Source organism: Cherax quadricarinatus, chromosome 26, assembly GCF_038502225.1.
Source record: "Cherax quadricarinatus isolate ZL_2023a chromosome 26, ASM3850222v1, whole genome shotgun sequence".
Lineage (NCBI taxonomy): Eukaryota > Metazoa > Arthropoda > Malacostraca > Decapoda > Parastacidae > Cherax > Cherax quadricarinatus.
The window spans coordinates 20,188,507-20,206,238 of record NC_091317.1 but is presented as its reverse complement, the minus strand read 5'-3'; the positions used below and the strand labels follow the sequence as shown (position 1 = coordinate 20,206,238).

Sequence of the window (17,732 nt, the reverse complement as noted above, 5' to 3'; positions counted from 1 at the left end):
GATATTAGTCTAAAGTCTTCAGGGGGGAAGTGGAGAAGAATCCTTCCTCCGTAAGCCGTGTGTGTTGTAAAAGGCAACTAAGATGCCAGGAGCAATGGACTAATAACCCTGTTTCCTATATAAATTATTTAATATATTAAGAAAAACCTTATAGGTAGTAGGTTGGTAGACAGCAACCACCCAGGGAGGTACTACCGTCCTGCCAAGTGAGTGTAAAACGAAAGCCTGTAATTGTTTTACATGATGGTAGAATTGCTGGTGTCCATTTTTCTGTCTCATAAACATGCAAGGTTTCAGGTACGTCTTGCTACTTCTACTTACACTTAGGTCACACTACACATACATGTACAAGCATATATATACACACCCCTCTGGGTTTTCTTCTATTTTCTTACTAGTTCTTGTTCTTGTTTATTTCCTCTGACCTCCATGGGGAAGTGGAACAGAATTCTTCCTCCATAAGCCATGCGTGTTGTAAGAGGCGACTGAAATGCCAGGAGCAAGGGTCTAGTAACCCCTTCTCCTGTATATATTACTAAATGTAAAAGGAGAAACTTTCGTTTTTCCTTTTGGGCCACCCCGCCTTGGTGGGATATGGCCGGTGTGTTGAAAGAAAGAAAGAAAAACTTCTGTTTCCTTTTTGCGTAACCCTGCCTTGGTGGAAAATGGCTGCTGTGTTTAAAAAAAATTGTCTAAAGTGTGTTGTGAAAAGTTTTTTCAACATTTCCCTGTCCATATATCTAAAAGCTACTCTGAAGCTGACCAGTGTCACACAGGAGTTCTCAATGTTTGTTTGTGATTTTCTGGTAACAAGGTTACAAGGTTTTATCAAGATGACATATTTGTCCCTTTCTTTGGCTGATATATGTAGTGTATTGTTGCACAGTTTTTGTTTTGCATGTGGCCTGTTACCACCTTCACCCATTTCATTACAGCATATTCTTTCTTTTTTTCCAACACATTGGCCACCTCACTGAGGCAGGGTGACCCAAAAAAGAAAGAAACACTTTCACCATCATTCACACATAATCACTATCTTTGCAGAGGTCCCCAGATATAACAGTTTAAATGTCACTCCAAACAGCCAATACAACAAATTCATTCACATTAAATTCTATCATGTATGTCTTTACTTCACTTACTCAATTTTTCTAGGTCTTCCTGTAAGGATACATAGCCATTTCTTTTTGCTAATTTTGTACAGAATTGTTACACCATCTGCAAATATGTTCATTTTTTTTTTCAACATGCTGGCCACCTCCCAGAGGCAAGGTGACCCACCCTTCCCCCCAAAAAATAATAATAAAAAAAAAAACTTTCCCCATGATTCACACTATAGCTGTCTTTGCAGAGGTGCACAGATACAACAGTTTAGACGTCATTCTAAACAACAACATATCCCAAACCCCCTACTTTAAAGTTCAGGCATTGTACTTCCCACCTCCAGGACTCAAGTCCAGCTAACCGGTTTCCCTGAATCCCTTCACAAAATATTACCCTGATCACACACTAACAGTTTGTAAAGTTTTTTTTTTATTTTTATTTCTAGTAAGCCATATAGAAGGAGGGGTTACTAGCCCATCACTCCCGGCATTTTAGTTGACTTTTACAACACGCATGGCTTACGGAGTTAAGATTCTTATTGCACTTCCCCATGGATATGAAAGGAAATAAAAAGAACATGAACTATTAAGAAAAATCAAAGAAAACTCAAGTGAATGTGTATACATAAACGTGTACATGCATGTGTAGTGTGACATAAGTTTAAGTAAAAATAGCAAGATACAGCTGTTATTTTGTGGTTTATGAGACAGAATAAAAGACACCAGCATTCCTAACATTATGTAAAACAAATACAGGTTTCAGTCATACATTCATTTGGCAGGACAGTCATACCTCCTTGGGCGGATGCTGTCTACCAACCTACTACAGTGGTCCCTCGATTATCGACGGTAATCCGTTCCTGGAAGCCAGTCGATTATCGAAATGGTCGATTTACGAATCAATTTTCCCCATAAGAAATAATGTAAATTCAATTAATCCGTTCCTGACACCCAGAAGTATTAACCCTTTGACTGTTTCAGGCCCCTCTCTGAAACTGTCATTCTATGTCGCTCAATTTTTGAAAAAAAAAAAAAATTATTTTTTCTTATGAAATGATAGAGAATCTTTTCCCGATGGTAATGACACCAAAAGTTCGAAATTTGGTCGAAAACTCGTGGAATTATGCTCCCGCGAAGTTAGCGGTCTCGGCGACATATGCGTATCGGCGGTTTCGCCGACTCTGAGCCCAATTTTCAGCCAATTCCATTGTTCCAGTTGACCAAACTCATAGCTATTTCTTTAGAACTCCATTTTATCTATCAGCTGAGTACAAGAAACCTCCCATTTACTAATTTTGACTACCCAATATGGTGGTCAGAAATTGGCAATTTGGCCAATTTCATGCAAAATAAAAAAGATGCCAATTTCAAAATAGGGTCCAGAATAAACAAGGTAGACATTCGTGGCACTAAAATAACATATGCTCTGTTCATTAGTCACATCTCTAGGCCCCTCTTATATTATTATTGCTTTCTATTTTGATTTTTTATTCATACAAAAAAATACAAAATTTACTGTTATGCAGACGACTGCATTATTGTAAAAATGGTATAAATAATATCAGTGCACTAGTGAAAGAATATTAGACTCCCCAGTTGACGTGTATTGGACGTGTGGTGTGATTTATGTACTCTTGAACATTGGTAAAAATCGAACATTTCCGCTACTTTGAGCTCAGTTTCAAGGTCGTTTTCATCGTAAAAGTAATGAAAATCATCTCTATTTCTGTAATATGTTTTCCATTTTATCACCTAAGACCATGAAAACGCGAATACAACGATAAATACTATACGAAAATACACCTCAAAGTCGGCGTTTTATTCCAAAAAAACGATCAGAGTTTTTTTTTTCTCATTACGCAATGTGTGCTGCAGGATTTTTTTTATGTGGTGCACACTGACCACACAGACCCATTCTCTCACATGTGGGCCTACCAGCTTTCTCCCACTTGATTTGAAGCCGCTAGAATTATTGAGTATATATACGTCAGAAACATTGGCTCGTAAGACGTATTTATACGTCGAAAACAGTCAAAGGGTTAAAACAAAAAAATTTTTTACATGAAATATTCATGTAGTACATAAACAATACAATGGGAAATGATGAATGAAACATTAACAGCATAACACTTACCTTTATTGGAGATTCTTCTTAGTGTATGGGAGACTGGAGGAGGAGGAGAGAGTGGATTGTTTATAGTTTGGAAGGGGAATCCCCTTCCAGCAACACCTCAGGTACCATTTGCTTTTCTGGGGTTGCTTCTTTTCTCTGTTTCTTAATGCCACTAGGACCAGCTTGAGAGTCACTGGAGTCCTGTCTCGCAAAATAACTGTGCAGAGAGCTCTGTTTCTGGCGTCTCTTTAAAACTTCCCTAAAATGGGCCAAGACTCTGTCACTGTACAAGTTGCCGATATGGCTTGCAACATCCTTCTCTGGGTGATGTTTCTCCATAAATCTTTCCATCTTACCCCACATAGTAAAAATCTCCTTAATTTCTGAAGAAGGCACCTTCTTCCATCTCTCTTCCTCCTCCTCTGCAGCAAGATTCTGAGCTGCGATCTGTTGCTCTTCCTGCTGAAGCTCTTGCAGCTCCTCAGTGGTTAGCTCTTCGTTGTGGTCCTCCACCACCTCTTCCATATCCTCCAAACTCACATCCAACCCCATGGAACTCCCCAGTGCCACAATAGAGTTCAAAACTGACATAGGCTCATCAGGGTCAGCCCCAAACCCTTCCAAATCCCTCTTGTCGACACACTCTGGCCACAATTTTCTCCAAGCAGAGTTCAAAGTCCTGGTAGACACTCCCTCCCAAGCCTTACCTATAAGGCTTACACAATGGAAAATACTGAAATGTTCTTTCCAAAAATCTCGTAGGGTCAAGTGAGTGTCTGAGGTCACATTGAAGCACCTTTCAAACATTGCTTTGGTGTACAGTTTTTTAAAGTTTGCAATGACCTGCTGGTCCATGGGTTGGAGGAGAGGAGTGGTATTCGGGGGCAAGAACTTTACTGAGATGAACCCAAACTCCTTCAGAATTAGGTCATCCAAGTTTGGTGGATGAGCAGGTGCATTGTCCATTACTAGCAGGCACTTGAGATCCAATTTCTTCTCCAGGAGGTAATTCTTCACACTAGGGCCAAACACTTCGTTGAACCACTCTACAAAAATTTCCCTCGTGACCCATGCCTTATTATTAGATTTCCAAAACACACACAATTTACTCTTCATAACATTATTTTTCTTAAATGCTCTGGGATTTTCAGAATGGTACACTAGTAACGGCTTCACTTTGAAATCCCCACTAGCATTAGCACAGAACATTAGCGTCAGCCTGTCTTTCATAGGCTTGTGTCCTGGCATTGACTTTTCCTCTTGTGTAATGAAGGTCCTCTTTGGCATTTTCTTCCAGAAGAGGCCTGTTTCGTCACAATTGAACACTTGTTCAGGTTTCAGTCCTTCAGCCTCTATGTACTCCTGGAATTCATGCACATATTTTTCAGCCGCCTTGTGGTCCGAACTGGCAGCCTCACCATGCCTCACCACACTGTGTATGCCAGCACGCTTCTTAAGTCTCTCAAACCAGCCTTTGCTGGCCTTAAAATCACTCACTTCACCACTATTTGCAGGCAATTTATTTACCAAATCTTCATGCAACTGCCTAGCCTTTTCACAAATAATCGAGGTCATAAGACTGTCTCCTGCTAATTGTTTCTCATTTATCCACACCAATAATAACTTCTCAATCTCTTCCAGTACTGGTGATCTCATTTTTGTCAGCATATTTACCCCCTTTGCAACAACAGCGTCCTTGATTTCGTTTCTCATGGCTATGATGGAAGATATGGTTGAATGATTTTTGTTATACATCCTCGCCAGTTCGCCCACACGTACGCCACTATCATATTGTTCAATGATGTTTTTCTTAAATTCAATGGTATTTCTCACCTTCTTTACCAAAGGTTTGGCACTAGGAGCTTTCTTTGGAGCCATGGTAGCTTATTTAGCACTTAAATAACTTGCAAGCACTAAAATAAATGAAATATTATGAAATATTTCACTGGAGCACGTGAGAGGACCGCCGCTAACTGGTAAACAATGGCACACTGGCTGGGAAGGAAGGCTGAGGTGGGTCGAGGCCCGCTTACCTCGTGCATACGCGTCTGGGACGACGGGTTGAGACGGGTCGATAAACGAATTTCGGTCAATTTCCGAGTCAATATTTTGTCGAAAAAACCGGTTGATTTCCGAAATGGTCGACTTTCAGGCCGGTCGATTATTGAGGGACCACTGTACTGTAATTTCTTCTGGGATGTCACAGATATAAGATTAGAAATATTGTCAGAACAAGCACTTATCCTTGTGGTACTCCATTAGATAACAATGCCCATTGTTACACTTGACCATTTTAAAATACTGGCATAGTATGTGCCTTTTTCTAGGGAGGATTGTTTAGTTCATCTGAACTTTTTTTTTTTTAAATTTATGGTAAACAAATACAGGTACAGACCAAAATTCACAGTTCAAAACATTTATTGGGGAAATATTTCACCGCAAGTGACTTCTTCAGTCCTAGTACAGAGACAACTAAGAAACAGGCATGTATAATAGTGGGAGTCAGGGTGGCAAACTGTGAATGGATGGAGGTAATGGAGATAGTAGTATTACAGCTGAGGTGTGATGGGTTGGTTTTGAAACTGACCTGTCAGTAGTGGAATAACATTAAAATGCTTCCTAGATAGTGTCATTAGATAACACCAGCCATCAACATCACATCTGCACCAGGGAACACTTTAATATGTTACTACACTTCTGAGAGGTCCCTCTCAAATCTGATCCATCACACCTCGGCTGTACTACTGCCATCACCTCTACGCTTTCACAGCTTTCCACCTGACTAGGAGTGAAGAAGCCACTTGTAGTGAAACATTTTCTCAATAAATGTCTTGAACTGTGCATGTGTGTCTTTAACTACATACTGTTGGTATCATCATACCTTTCCAGTCAGTAAATCTTGTTACACACAATATTACATCATCACTGAAAAGTTGTAGAAAGACACTTGGTGCAGAGCAAACCTTTATTACAGAAAACAGTTTGCTCTGGGTAGTGCTTGATAAAGTTTTACCCAGACTGAAACATCCTCTTTTATAAAGGTTTGCTACATTGCACTGTGTCTTTCTGGCATACCTGTTGGTAATACCTGCTGTCCAACATTGGATAACATTACAGTAAACACAGACACATTAAAACACAGGAATTTCTGGGCACCAAATTACAGAAGAACCTCTGTATATGTGGATTTGGTTTCCATGGTTTTAGTTATCCGCGGTTTACCTTGACCCGAAAATATTAAATGGAAAATTCCAGAAATAAACAATTCATAAGTTTAAAATTGCATGCCATTCTGAGTAACATGATGAAACCTTCCCACTCAGTTGCACTCAGTACATGACTCTTCTCTCTTTATCCTCTGTACCCACGCTAGCCTGCTTACTTGTATCCAGTTAGCCTCTAGTGTTCTTGCTCTTCACATTCTGCTGTTTTATCTCAGTGTTGTGAAAATAACACTTAATTTTGCTTAACCCCTTCAGGGTGCACTTGCTCTCAGGGTTGCAAAATTAAAAAAAAAAAAAAAAAAAAAAAAAAAAAAAAAAAAAAAAAGTTATCCTTATTATGGAATGGTACAAAAAGTACAAAATTTTATATACATATGTGTATATATATATATATATATATATATATATATATATATATATATATATATATATATATATATATATATATATATATATATATATATATATATTATATATATATATATATATAAAAAGACAAAATTACGCCTTTGCAAATTTTGCTGTGTAAGCAATATTGATGCACTGGCGATATCCTCTACTGAGTCAGATTTTAGGCCAATTATTTCACTAGTATGTCTTCCATTTTATCAACTGAGCATAGGAAATCACTCAATCAACTATTTCAAATAGTGATCAGAAATTGGTAATTTGACCAATTTCACACAAATTTCAAAATACAGTGGACCCCCGCATAGCGACCTTAATCCGTGCAAGAGGGCTGGCTGTTATGCGAAATGTTCGCTATGTGAATGAATTTTCCCCATAAGAAATAATGGAAATCAAATTAATCCGTGCAAGACACCCAAAAGTTTGAAAAAAAAATTTTACCACATGAAATATACATTTTCCTACACACAAAGAGAAGGATACATGCACAATAGTAGAGTAGTACATGCACAATATATATTGTGCATGTACTACTCTACTAAATGAAGAATAAATGACACTTACCTTTATTGAAGATGCAGCAATGACTGATGAGACACTGTGTCCTGGGAGTGCCTTTTCCTCCTGAGTACTGTAGGTCCTGTTTGGTATTTTCTTCCAGAACAGGCCTTATCACACTGTGTATGTCACTACGATTCTTAAATCTCTCAAACCAACCTTTGCTGGCTCTAAATTCACCAATATGAGCACTAGTTCCAGGCATTTTCCCTGTTCACCTGGGTGTTAGTCGACTGGTGTGGGTTGCATCCTGGGAGACAAGATTAAGGATCCCAATGGAAATAAGTTAGACAGTCTTCGATGACACTGACTTTTTTGGGCTATCCTGGGTGGCAAATCCTCTGGGGTTAATTGTTTCTTGGTATTCTCAATAAGCCACACCAACAACGGTGCTACAGCAGCAGCAGCAGCAGCTGACGATGTTACAGCAGCAGCAGACGATGCTACAGCAGCAGCAGCAGCAGACGATGCTACAGCAGCAACAGACGATGCTACAGCAGCAGCAGACGATGCTACAGCAGCAACTGACGATGTTACAGCAGCAGCAGACGATGCTACAGCAGCAGCAGCAGCTGACGGTGGTACAGCAGCAACAGACGATGCTACAGCAGCAGCAGACGATGCTACAGCAGCAGCAGATGATGCTACAGCAGCAGCAGACGGTACTACAGCAGCAGGAGCAGCTGACGGTGGTACAGCAGCAGCAGCTGACAGTGCAGCAGCAGCTGACGGTGATACAGCAGCAGCAGCAGCTGTACCACCAATAGTAGCGATGGTTGATTGGGGTTTATTATACAACCTGGCCAGCTCGGAGACACGCACTCCACTTTCATACTTATCAATGATCTTTTTCTTCATCTCCATAGTAATTCTCACCCTTATTGCTGTAGGGTTGGCACTAGAAGCTTTCTTGGGGCCCATGGTCACTTATTTTCCAGAAAAAAATCACCAAAAACACTGTAATAATACAAAATGTTCCGATTGTATGCTTGGATGTTACCGCGGAGGCTGGCTGGTAAACAATGCCACCCGCGGAACATGTGAGCGTGGCTCAGGCCGCACATTGGACGCGTCTCGGACGAAGGCCGCTGAGCGGGTTTTTGGGCGCTATGCGGGGCAAAATTTTAGCGATCAAAGCGTCCGCTATGCAAGGCATCCGTTATGCGGGGGTCCACTGTATTCCAATTTCAAAATAGGGTCCACAATAAAAAATGCAGGCATTCCTGGCACTAAAATAACATTTTCTCTGTTCATTACTTATGTTTTCAGGTTTTGTTCACACACAAAAAAATAGAAGATTTACTGTTATGCAATATTGCAATAATTGCATAATATCAGTGCATTTATGAACACATCAAACCCATCAGTTGATGTGTATTAGAAGCGTGACGTGATTTGTTTACTCTTGAACATCAGCAAAAATTGAATATTTCTGATACACTGAGCTTAATTTCAGGCTATTTTCAGTTCTAAAACCAATCAAAATAATCTCTATTTCTATAACATATATTCCATTCTATCAAATGATATGAAGAAACCAAGAATACAGCCACAAAAACCATATGAAAATACACCACAAAGTTGCTGTTTTAAACCAAAAAACATGGTTGCAGTTTTTTTCCCCATTATGCACTGCTTACTGTAGACCCATTCTCTCATATCTAGGCCCAAATTTACTGCTCACAGCTGAATCGCTAAAGCTCTCGCTCACACAGTGAGAATCTGTTTGATTCCCAGAGCAGGTAGAAACATTGGGCGTGTTTCTTTATACCGGTTGTCTATGTTCACCCATCAGTTAGTTGACTGATGTGGATTGCATCCTGGGACAAGGAGTTTATCTACTCTCTGAGCCCAGCCATGGGCCAGGCTCGTCTGGTGCTTGCCTGGTCAACCAGGCTGTTGCTGCTGGAGGCCTGCTGCTCCACATATCCATCACAGCCTGGTTGATCTAGCACCTGGTGAAGATACTTGTCCAGTTTCCTCCTGAAGGCTTCTACACTTGTTCCAGCCATGTTTCTGATATCTTCTGGTAAGAAGTTGAATAGTCTGAAACCCCGGATGTTGATAGTGTTCCCTTATTGTCCCCACTGCACCCCTGCTCCTCACTGGGTTTATTTTACACTTCCTTCCATATCTCTCACTCCAGTATGTTGCTTTGGCAGTGTGCAGATTTGGGACCAGGCCCTCGAGTACTTTCCAGGTACATACGGTCAATCCTCGACTTAGGATATTTGGAAGGGGAATCTCCTTCCTTAAGGACTTTAGGTAGCAAGTCCTTTTCTGGGGTTACTTCCCTTCTTCTTTTAATGCCACTGGGAATAACTCGAGAGTCACTGGACCTCTGTCGCACCAAAAATCTGTCCATAGAGCTCTGTACCTCACATTCCTTTAAGATTCTCCTAAAGTGGTTCACAACATTGTCATTGTAAAAGTCACCAGCACGGCTTGCAATAGCTGTGTCAGGGTGATTTTCTTCCATAAAGGTTTGCATGTCAACCCACTTTGCACAAATTTCTTTAAACTTTGAGGAAGGCAACTTCCTCCATTTCTCTCTCCCCTCCTCTGAAGCAATTTCCTCAGTTGTGGCCTCTTGCTGTTGCAGATGCTCTTGCAGCTCATCAGTGGTTAGTTCTTCATCGTCGTCCTCCACCAACTCTTCCACATCCTCCCCACTAACCTCCAACCTCAAGGACTTCCCCAATGCCACAATAGATTCCACAACTGGCATAGACTCCTCAGGGTAAGCCCCAAACCCTTCAAAATCCCTCTCTTCTACACATTCTGGCCACAATTTCCTCCAAGCAGAGTTCAAGGTCCTCTTAGTCACTCACCTCTCAAGCCTTACCTATAAGGTTTATGCAATTGAGGATACTCAAATGATCTTTCCAAAACTCTCTTAGGGTCAATCAAGTGTCTGAGGTCACTTCAAAGCACTTTTGAAACATTCCTTTGGTGTACAGTTTCTTGAAATTTGAAATGACCTGCTGGTCCATGGGCTGGAGGAGAGGAGTGGTATTAGGAGGCAAAAATTTCACTTTTATGAAGATCAATTATTTTCCAATTTATTTTCCAGGAGATAATTTTTCACAGTGGGGTCAAACACATGGTAAAACCAGTCATAGAAAAAGTCCCTAGTGACCCATGCCTTGCTGCTTGCCCTCCACATCACACACAAATTAGCCTTGACAACATTGTTTTTCCTGAACACTCTGGGAGTTTCAGAGTGATACACGACTAGAGGCTTCACTCTGCAATCCCCACTAGCATTACTACACAACATTAAGGGTAGCCTGTCTTTCAGAGGCTTGTGTCCTGGCAGTGCTTTTTCCTCCTGTGTAATGTAGGTCCTGTTTGGCATTTTCTCCCAAAACAGGCCTGTTTCATCACAATTAAACACTTATTGGGTTTTCAGTCCTTCAGCCTCTATGTACCCCTTGGATTCCTGCACATATTTTTCAGCCACTTTTTGGTCAGAACTGGCAGCCTCACCATGCCTTATCACACTATGTATGCCACTACAGTTCTTAAATCTCTCAAACCAATCTTTGCTGGCCTTAAATTCATTCACATCACCACTAGTTGCAGGTATTTTTTATTAAATCGTCATGCAACTGCCTTGCCTTTTCACATATGATCGCTTGAGAGATGCTATCTCCTGATATCTGTTTTTCGATTATCCACACCAATAACAGTCTCTCAACATCTTCGAGTACTTGCGATCTGTGTTTCGAAAAGATAATTGCACCTTTCGCAACAACAGCTTCCTTGATTGCCTTTTTGTTAGCCAGGATAGTAGAGATGGTTGATTTGGGTTTGTTGTACAACCTGGCCAGCTCAGAGGCACGCACTCCATTTTCATACTTATTAACTATCTCCTTCATTTCTATAGTAATTTTCACCCTTTTTACCACAGGGTTAGCACTAGAAGCTTTCTTTGGGCCCAAGGTGGCTTATTTACCAGTTACAAGCACTAAAAACACTGGAAGAATACAAAATGTACTGAATGCATGCGTGGAGCCGACCGCACTGGCTTGTAAACACTGGCACACTAACTGAAGGCAGGCCAGCTGAGGCACGCTCATGCCAGACGGATGCGTGGACGTGTATGGGACGAATGATGTAAGTTGAGTTTTTCATCGTAGGTAGGGGTAAAATTTTTACGCTGAAAAGCTTCATAAGTTGATTTTATCGTAAGATGAGGCCTTCGTAAGTCGATGGTCCACTGCATTATCACGTATCTCTCTCTCCTCCGCTCCAATGAGTACATGTTCAAGATCTGAAGGCATTCCCAGTAGTTTAGGTGCTTTACTGGCTCAATGTGAGCTGTAAACGATCTCTGTATTTGTTCCAGCTCTGCTATTTATCCTGCTATGAACGGGGCCATCAACACTGAACAATATTCTAAGTGAGGGAACACTAGTGATTTCAAGTGTGTCACCATTGGCATTATTTCCCTTGTTTTGAAAGTTCTCAATACCCACCCCGTCATCTTCTCAGCTGTCCTGATCTTTGTCTTGTTATGGTCTTTAACCCTTTCAGGGTTGGTGCCGTACTTGTACAGCTTGCACGCCAGGGTTGGTGCCATATTTGTATGCGTAAGTTCTAGCACCTTCAAATCTAGTGAAAGCTGGTAGGCCTACATATGAAAGAATGGGTCTATGTGGTCAGTGTGCACAGTATAAAAAAAATATCCTTCAGCACACAGTTCATAATGAGAAAAAAAAAAATCAAACCGTGCTCTGGTGGCCTGGTGGTTAACGCTCTCGCTTCACACGGTGAGGGCCTGGGTTCGATTCCCAGCCAGGGTAGAAACATTGGACATGTTTCTTTCCACCTGTTGTCTATGTTCCCCATCAGTAAAATGGGTACCTGGGTGTTAGTCGACTGGTGTGGGTCGCATCCTGGGACACTGACCTAAGGAGGCCTGGTCACAGACCGGGCCGCGGGGGCGTTGACCCCCGGAACTCTCTCCAGATAAACTCCAGATAAAACAGAGATTTTGCAGTGTATTTTCGTATGGTATTTATGGTTGTATTCTAGTTTTCCTGGTCTCATTTTATAGAATGGAAGACGTATTACAGAATTTGAGATAATTTTGACTGGTTTCACAATGAAAAGTACCTTGATAATGAGCTCAAAGTCGCAGAAATGTTCGATTTTTGCCAAAGTTCAAACGTAAACAAATCATGCCATGTGTCCATTACATGTCAACTGGTGAGTCTGATATTTTTTCACAAGTGCACTGATATTATTTATACCATTTCTACGCTAATGCAGTAGTCTGCATAACAGTAAATGTTCTATTTTTTGTGAGAATAAAAATTCAAAGTGGAAAGCAAAAGAAATGAAGAGGGGCCTGGGGACGTGACTAATGAACAGAGAAAATGTAATTTTAGTGCCAAGAATGTCTGTCTTGTTTATTCTGGATCCTATTTTGAAATAGGCATCTTTTGAAATTTGTGTGCAATTGGCAAAATTGCCAAACTTGGCAAAATTGCCAATTTCTGACCACTTTATTGGATAGTTGAAATTGGTAAATGGGTGGTTTCTTGTACTCATTCGATAGAAAACATGGAGCTCTAGCCAAATAGTTATGATTTTTGTCGACTGGTACATTGGAATTGGCCGAAAATATGGCTCAAAGTGGGCGAAATCGCCCATGTATAAACAATGTTGAGACCGCTAAATTCGTGAGAGCATAATTCTGTAAGTTTTCCATCAAATTTCATACTTTTGGTGTCATTATGATCGGAAAAAGATTCTCTATCATTTCACAAAAAAAATAATTTTTTTTTTCGAAAAACTTTCGACCCTGAGAACAAGTTTAGGAGAGGGCCTCTTGGCCCTGAAAGGGTTAAAAGAATGGTCAGTTGACATAATTATTCCCAGGTCTTTTATGTGTTCCTTACGTTCTATTTGGTGACCCTCTTGAGTTCTGTATATATTGTTCCTTTTGAGTTCTTTATTCTTTCCATACCTAAGCAGCTGGAACTTAGCACCACTGACCATCATGTTGTTCTCCATTGCCCACTGGAAAACCATGCTTATGTCTTCCTGTACTTTTTCAGTGTCCTCTCCTGTGATGACTTTCATGCTTATTTTAGTGTCATCTGCAAATGATGACATAAAAGTGTGCCGGGTGTTTTTGTCTGATATGAGGATGAGAAACAGCAGAGGTGCCAGGACAGTGTCTTGGGGCACTGAGCTTTTGACCTCGCTGATGCTAGATCTTGCCCTGTTCACTACTGCTTTTTGTGTTTTGTGTGTAAGGAACCCAAAAATCGATCTGCCTACCTTCCCCTTAATTCCCAAGGCCTTCATTTTGTGCACTATCACTCCATTCATTCCATGATCACATTTGTCAAATGCATTTGCAAAATCTGTGTAAATCACATCTGTATTTTGGTTGTCTTCCAATGCCTCCATAATTCTGTCATAATGGTTCAGCAGCTGTGACAGGCATGATCATCCTGCTCTAAAACCATACTGGTTCAGGTTATGCTGATTGTGCTGGTCCATGAAATTTGTAATCTGTCATCTCGTCACTCTTTCGAAGATTTTTATGATGTGAGAAGTTAGGGCTACTGGTCTGTAATTTTTAGCTAGTGCTCTTTCTCCAAAGAATGCCGAGTGCTTGTGCTAATGGTACTTTACACTTCTTTATGAACAAGGCATTCTATAAATCTGATCCAGGTGCTGAGTGGGTGGGCATGTTGCCCATTTCTTTTTTGAAATCTATGGGATTTGTACTAATGTCAGTTAGTTGGTCTGCATGGCCTTCTTTTGGAGTGAAAAATATTTCTGCATTTTCTACCTTGCTGTCATTTAGTGGGTTGAACACCGACTTGTACTGTTTTTTTAGGATTTCACTCATTTCCTATTCATCGTCAGCATATGAATCTCCTCTCAGTAGTGGTCCAATTCTACTGGTAGTTCTTAGCTTGGATTTTCTGTAGGAATAGAAGTATTTTGGGTTTCTTGCAATATCCTGTATGGCCCTTTGTTCTCTTTGTAATTCTTCTGTGAGGTATGACATCCTAAGTTTTTGCTTTAATTCAGTGATCTCTCAGCTAAGCCTATCTTTCCTGTGTTGTAGCATATCTGAGTTTTTAAGCAATTCAGTAACCTGTTTTCTTCTTCTGTACCATCTCCTATGATCTCTCTCTATATCTGATCTTCTGGGTTTCATCAATGGTACATGCTTCATACATAGCTTGTTATTATTTATTATCACACTGGCCGATTCCCACCAAGGCAGGGTGGCCCGAAAAAGAAAAACTTTCACCATCATTCACTCCATCACTGTCTTGCCAGAAGGGTGCTTTACACTACAGTTTTTAAACTGCAACATTAACACCCCTCCTTCAGAGTGCAGGCACTGTACTTCCCATCTCCAGGACTCAAGTCCGGCCTGCCGGTTTCCCTGAACCCCTTCATAAATGTTACTTTGCTCACACTCCAACAGCACGTCAAGTATTAAAAACCATTTGTCTCCATTCACTCCTATCAAACACGCTCACGCATGCCTGCTGGAAGTCCAAGCCCCTCACACACAAAACCTCCTTTACCCCCTCCCTCCAACCCTTCCTAGGCCGACCCCTACCCCGCCTTCCTTCCACTACAGACTGATACACTCTTGAAGTCATTCTGTTTCGCTCCATTCTCTCTACATGTCCGAACCACCTCAACAACCCTTCCTCAGCCCTCTGGACAACAGTTTTGGTAATCCCGCACCTCCTCCTAACTTCCAAACTACGAATTCTCTGCATTATATTCACACCACACATTGCCCTCAGACATGACATCTCCACTGCCTCCAGCCTTCTCCTCGCTGCAACATTCATCACCCACGCTTCACACCCATATAAGAGCGTTGGTAAAACTATACTCTCATACATTCCCCTCTTTGCCTCCAAGGACAAAGTTCTTTGTCTCCACAGACTCCTAAGTGCACCACTCACTCTTTTTCCCTCATCAATTCTATGATTCACCTCATCTTTCATAGACCCATCCGCTGACACGTCCACTCCCAAATATCTGAATACGTTCACCTCCTCCATACTCTCTCCCTCCAATCTGATATTCAATCTTTCATCACCTAATCTTTTTGTTATCCTCATAACCTTACTCTTTCCTGTATTCACCTTTAATTTTCGTCTTTTGCACACCCTACCAAATTCATCCACCAATCTCTGCAGCTTCTCTTCAGAATCTCCCAAGAGCACAGTGTCATCAGCAAAGAGCAGCTGTGACAACTCCCACTTTGTGTGTGATTCTTTATCTTTTAACTCCACGCCTCTTGCCAAGACATAGCTTGTATGCTTCACTATTCAGCTTCTCTAGGCACTGGTGGGGATTTAGGGTGCTCATGTCTGATTCCCAGGGTATGTCTGATAGCTCTTAGTTTATTTTTTTAAACTTAGTGAACATCCCATCTCTAACATTAGTGACACAGTTCCCTAACCCTGAGTTAAAACTCGTTTGAACTTCCATGATGTTGTGATCAGAGTATATTGTTTTTGTAACTGTTATGTTTCTTATTAGTTCCTCGTTGTTTGTGAATATCAAATCTAGGGTATTTTCATTTCTAGTGCAATCAATTACCTGTTGGTTTAATTGGTACTTTTCACAAAGCCTCATTAATTCCCTGGTATGTGCCTGTTGAGCCAGGGTGCTTCCCTGGCTTTCTGTATAGTAGTATGTCATTGATGTCAGCTAGGCCTGTATACCATGTACATGTACTTGTAGTAAATAAAGATATTATTATATTATCATCTGACTGAGCTGAGCTCATGGTGTAGTACTACGGACCAACACTAGCTTCACAGCCATAGTACAACAGGACCGACCTCGAAAGGGGTTAACAATGCCCAACAGAACTCAACCATCAACATTGTAATGTCTTATTGTGCATAATTTATCAATTACTCTATCAGGTATGTAAATGAAAAATGACATACATATAGGGTTTGCTACTATCCACAGTTTCGGGCAGCCACGGCAGGTCTTGGAATGGATCACCCGCGGAAATGAAGGGACAACTGTAACTAATTTTTGGTAACCTCCTTTGGAAAAATGTGGAAACTGTTGTAAATTTTCATTTTTGTGCACTGTATAAAGAAATAAACAATTTGGAAGTGATAAGTTTGATAAACTGACAGCAATGTAAGCATCTGACTGTGAAGAAATATCATTAAATAAATTCTGAAGAAGGAAGTAACGCCTTAAAGGTGGATTATGCAATAAGAAATTTGAGAGTAGAGAAATATGTCTTGCACACAACAATGTGTAGAACTATAATATCTATTATGACTACACATAATTTTTGAAAGGATTATCCTAATGTTTAAAATGAACCTGAATTTATGACAAAAACAGAAAATTGTATGGGAATGAGTTTTCTCAATTGTAATAAATGAGCACTTCAAATCTAATAAAAGAATTACGATTATCTTAACAGTTAATTATGGTTTAAGATAAACTCCTTACATTCTCAAGACTTTTAAGTCTGGCTTGCCTCCAGGCAGCTCTCTTTTCTGCCTCAGCTCTTCGTTTGTCTGCGGGAGAGAGTTGCTCTTCTTCCTCCTCCTCCTTAACTTGTCCTTCCCTTGCCTGTGCTCTTCTTTCTGCCTTTGCCGTTCGAATTATTCCACTTTCACCATTGGATCTGTAACAGCGCAATCACAGCACAAGTTCAAAATATATACAGTACAAGGTAAAAATATAACATGAATTTAGAGAAGTATATGTGCAATAAGAATACTGCTTGTATATACAGTACAGTACAAATGATGTTATAAACCTTGGTAATAAATACCGACAAACTGGTTTAGAAAAACATGTAAGTAAACACTGACATATTTATTAGAAAACGTTTCGGTCCTGGGACCTTGATCACCTCTAACATACAGAGGTAGAAAGACATTATATAAAGGCAGAGAGTGTGAGTGACGCATGGTGACCTGAAGAATGCCATGTTGGGATGAGGATGGGTAGACGACGAGATCATGTGACTCCTGTCTTGTTGGGTTGGTGGTGCTTAGCTTGCTTGAGTATCATGTATGCTATTGTTTTAGAAATTTTGTGTGCCTGTAACAGAGACAATTTAAGGTACGCCTATGTCCTCCACAGAGACTCCACAGGGCATCTGATGAACTGGGATGAGGCACAACTCGTTCTCACCAAACCAGACCTCAGACGCCAACGGCTGCCTAGAAGCCTCACTAATCGCTGTCACCGACACAACAGAACATAACATTGGAAACCACAAAATTTCTAAAACATTAGCATACATGATACTCAAGCAGGCTAAGCACCACCAACCCA

At 40.7% G+C, this 17,732-nt stretch overlaps 1 protein-coding gene across 14 annotated transcripts in view; it reads right to left on the bottom strand.

The window, feature by feature from the left end:
- Positions 1 to 17,732, bottom strand: part of LOC128691673 (protein lap4) — an 854,149-nt gene that overhangs the window by 68,549 nt on the left and 767,868 nt on the right. For all 14 annotated transcript variants that reach the window (XM_070088850.1, XM_070088860.1, XM_070088857.1 and 11 more), the window contains one exon: positions 16,896 to 17,073. In XM_070088850.1, the coding sequence (XP_069944951.1) occupies positions 16,896 to 17,073 (178 nt within the window). The remainder of the gene's footprint in view (positions 1 to 16,895; positions 17,074 to 17,732) is intronic.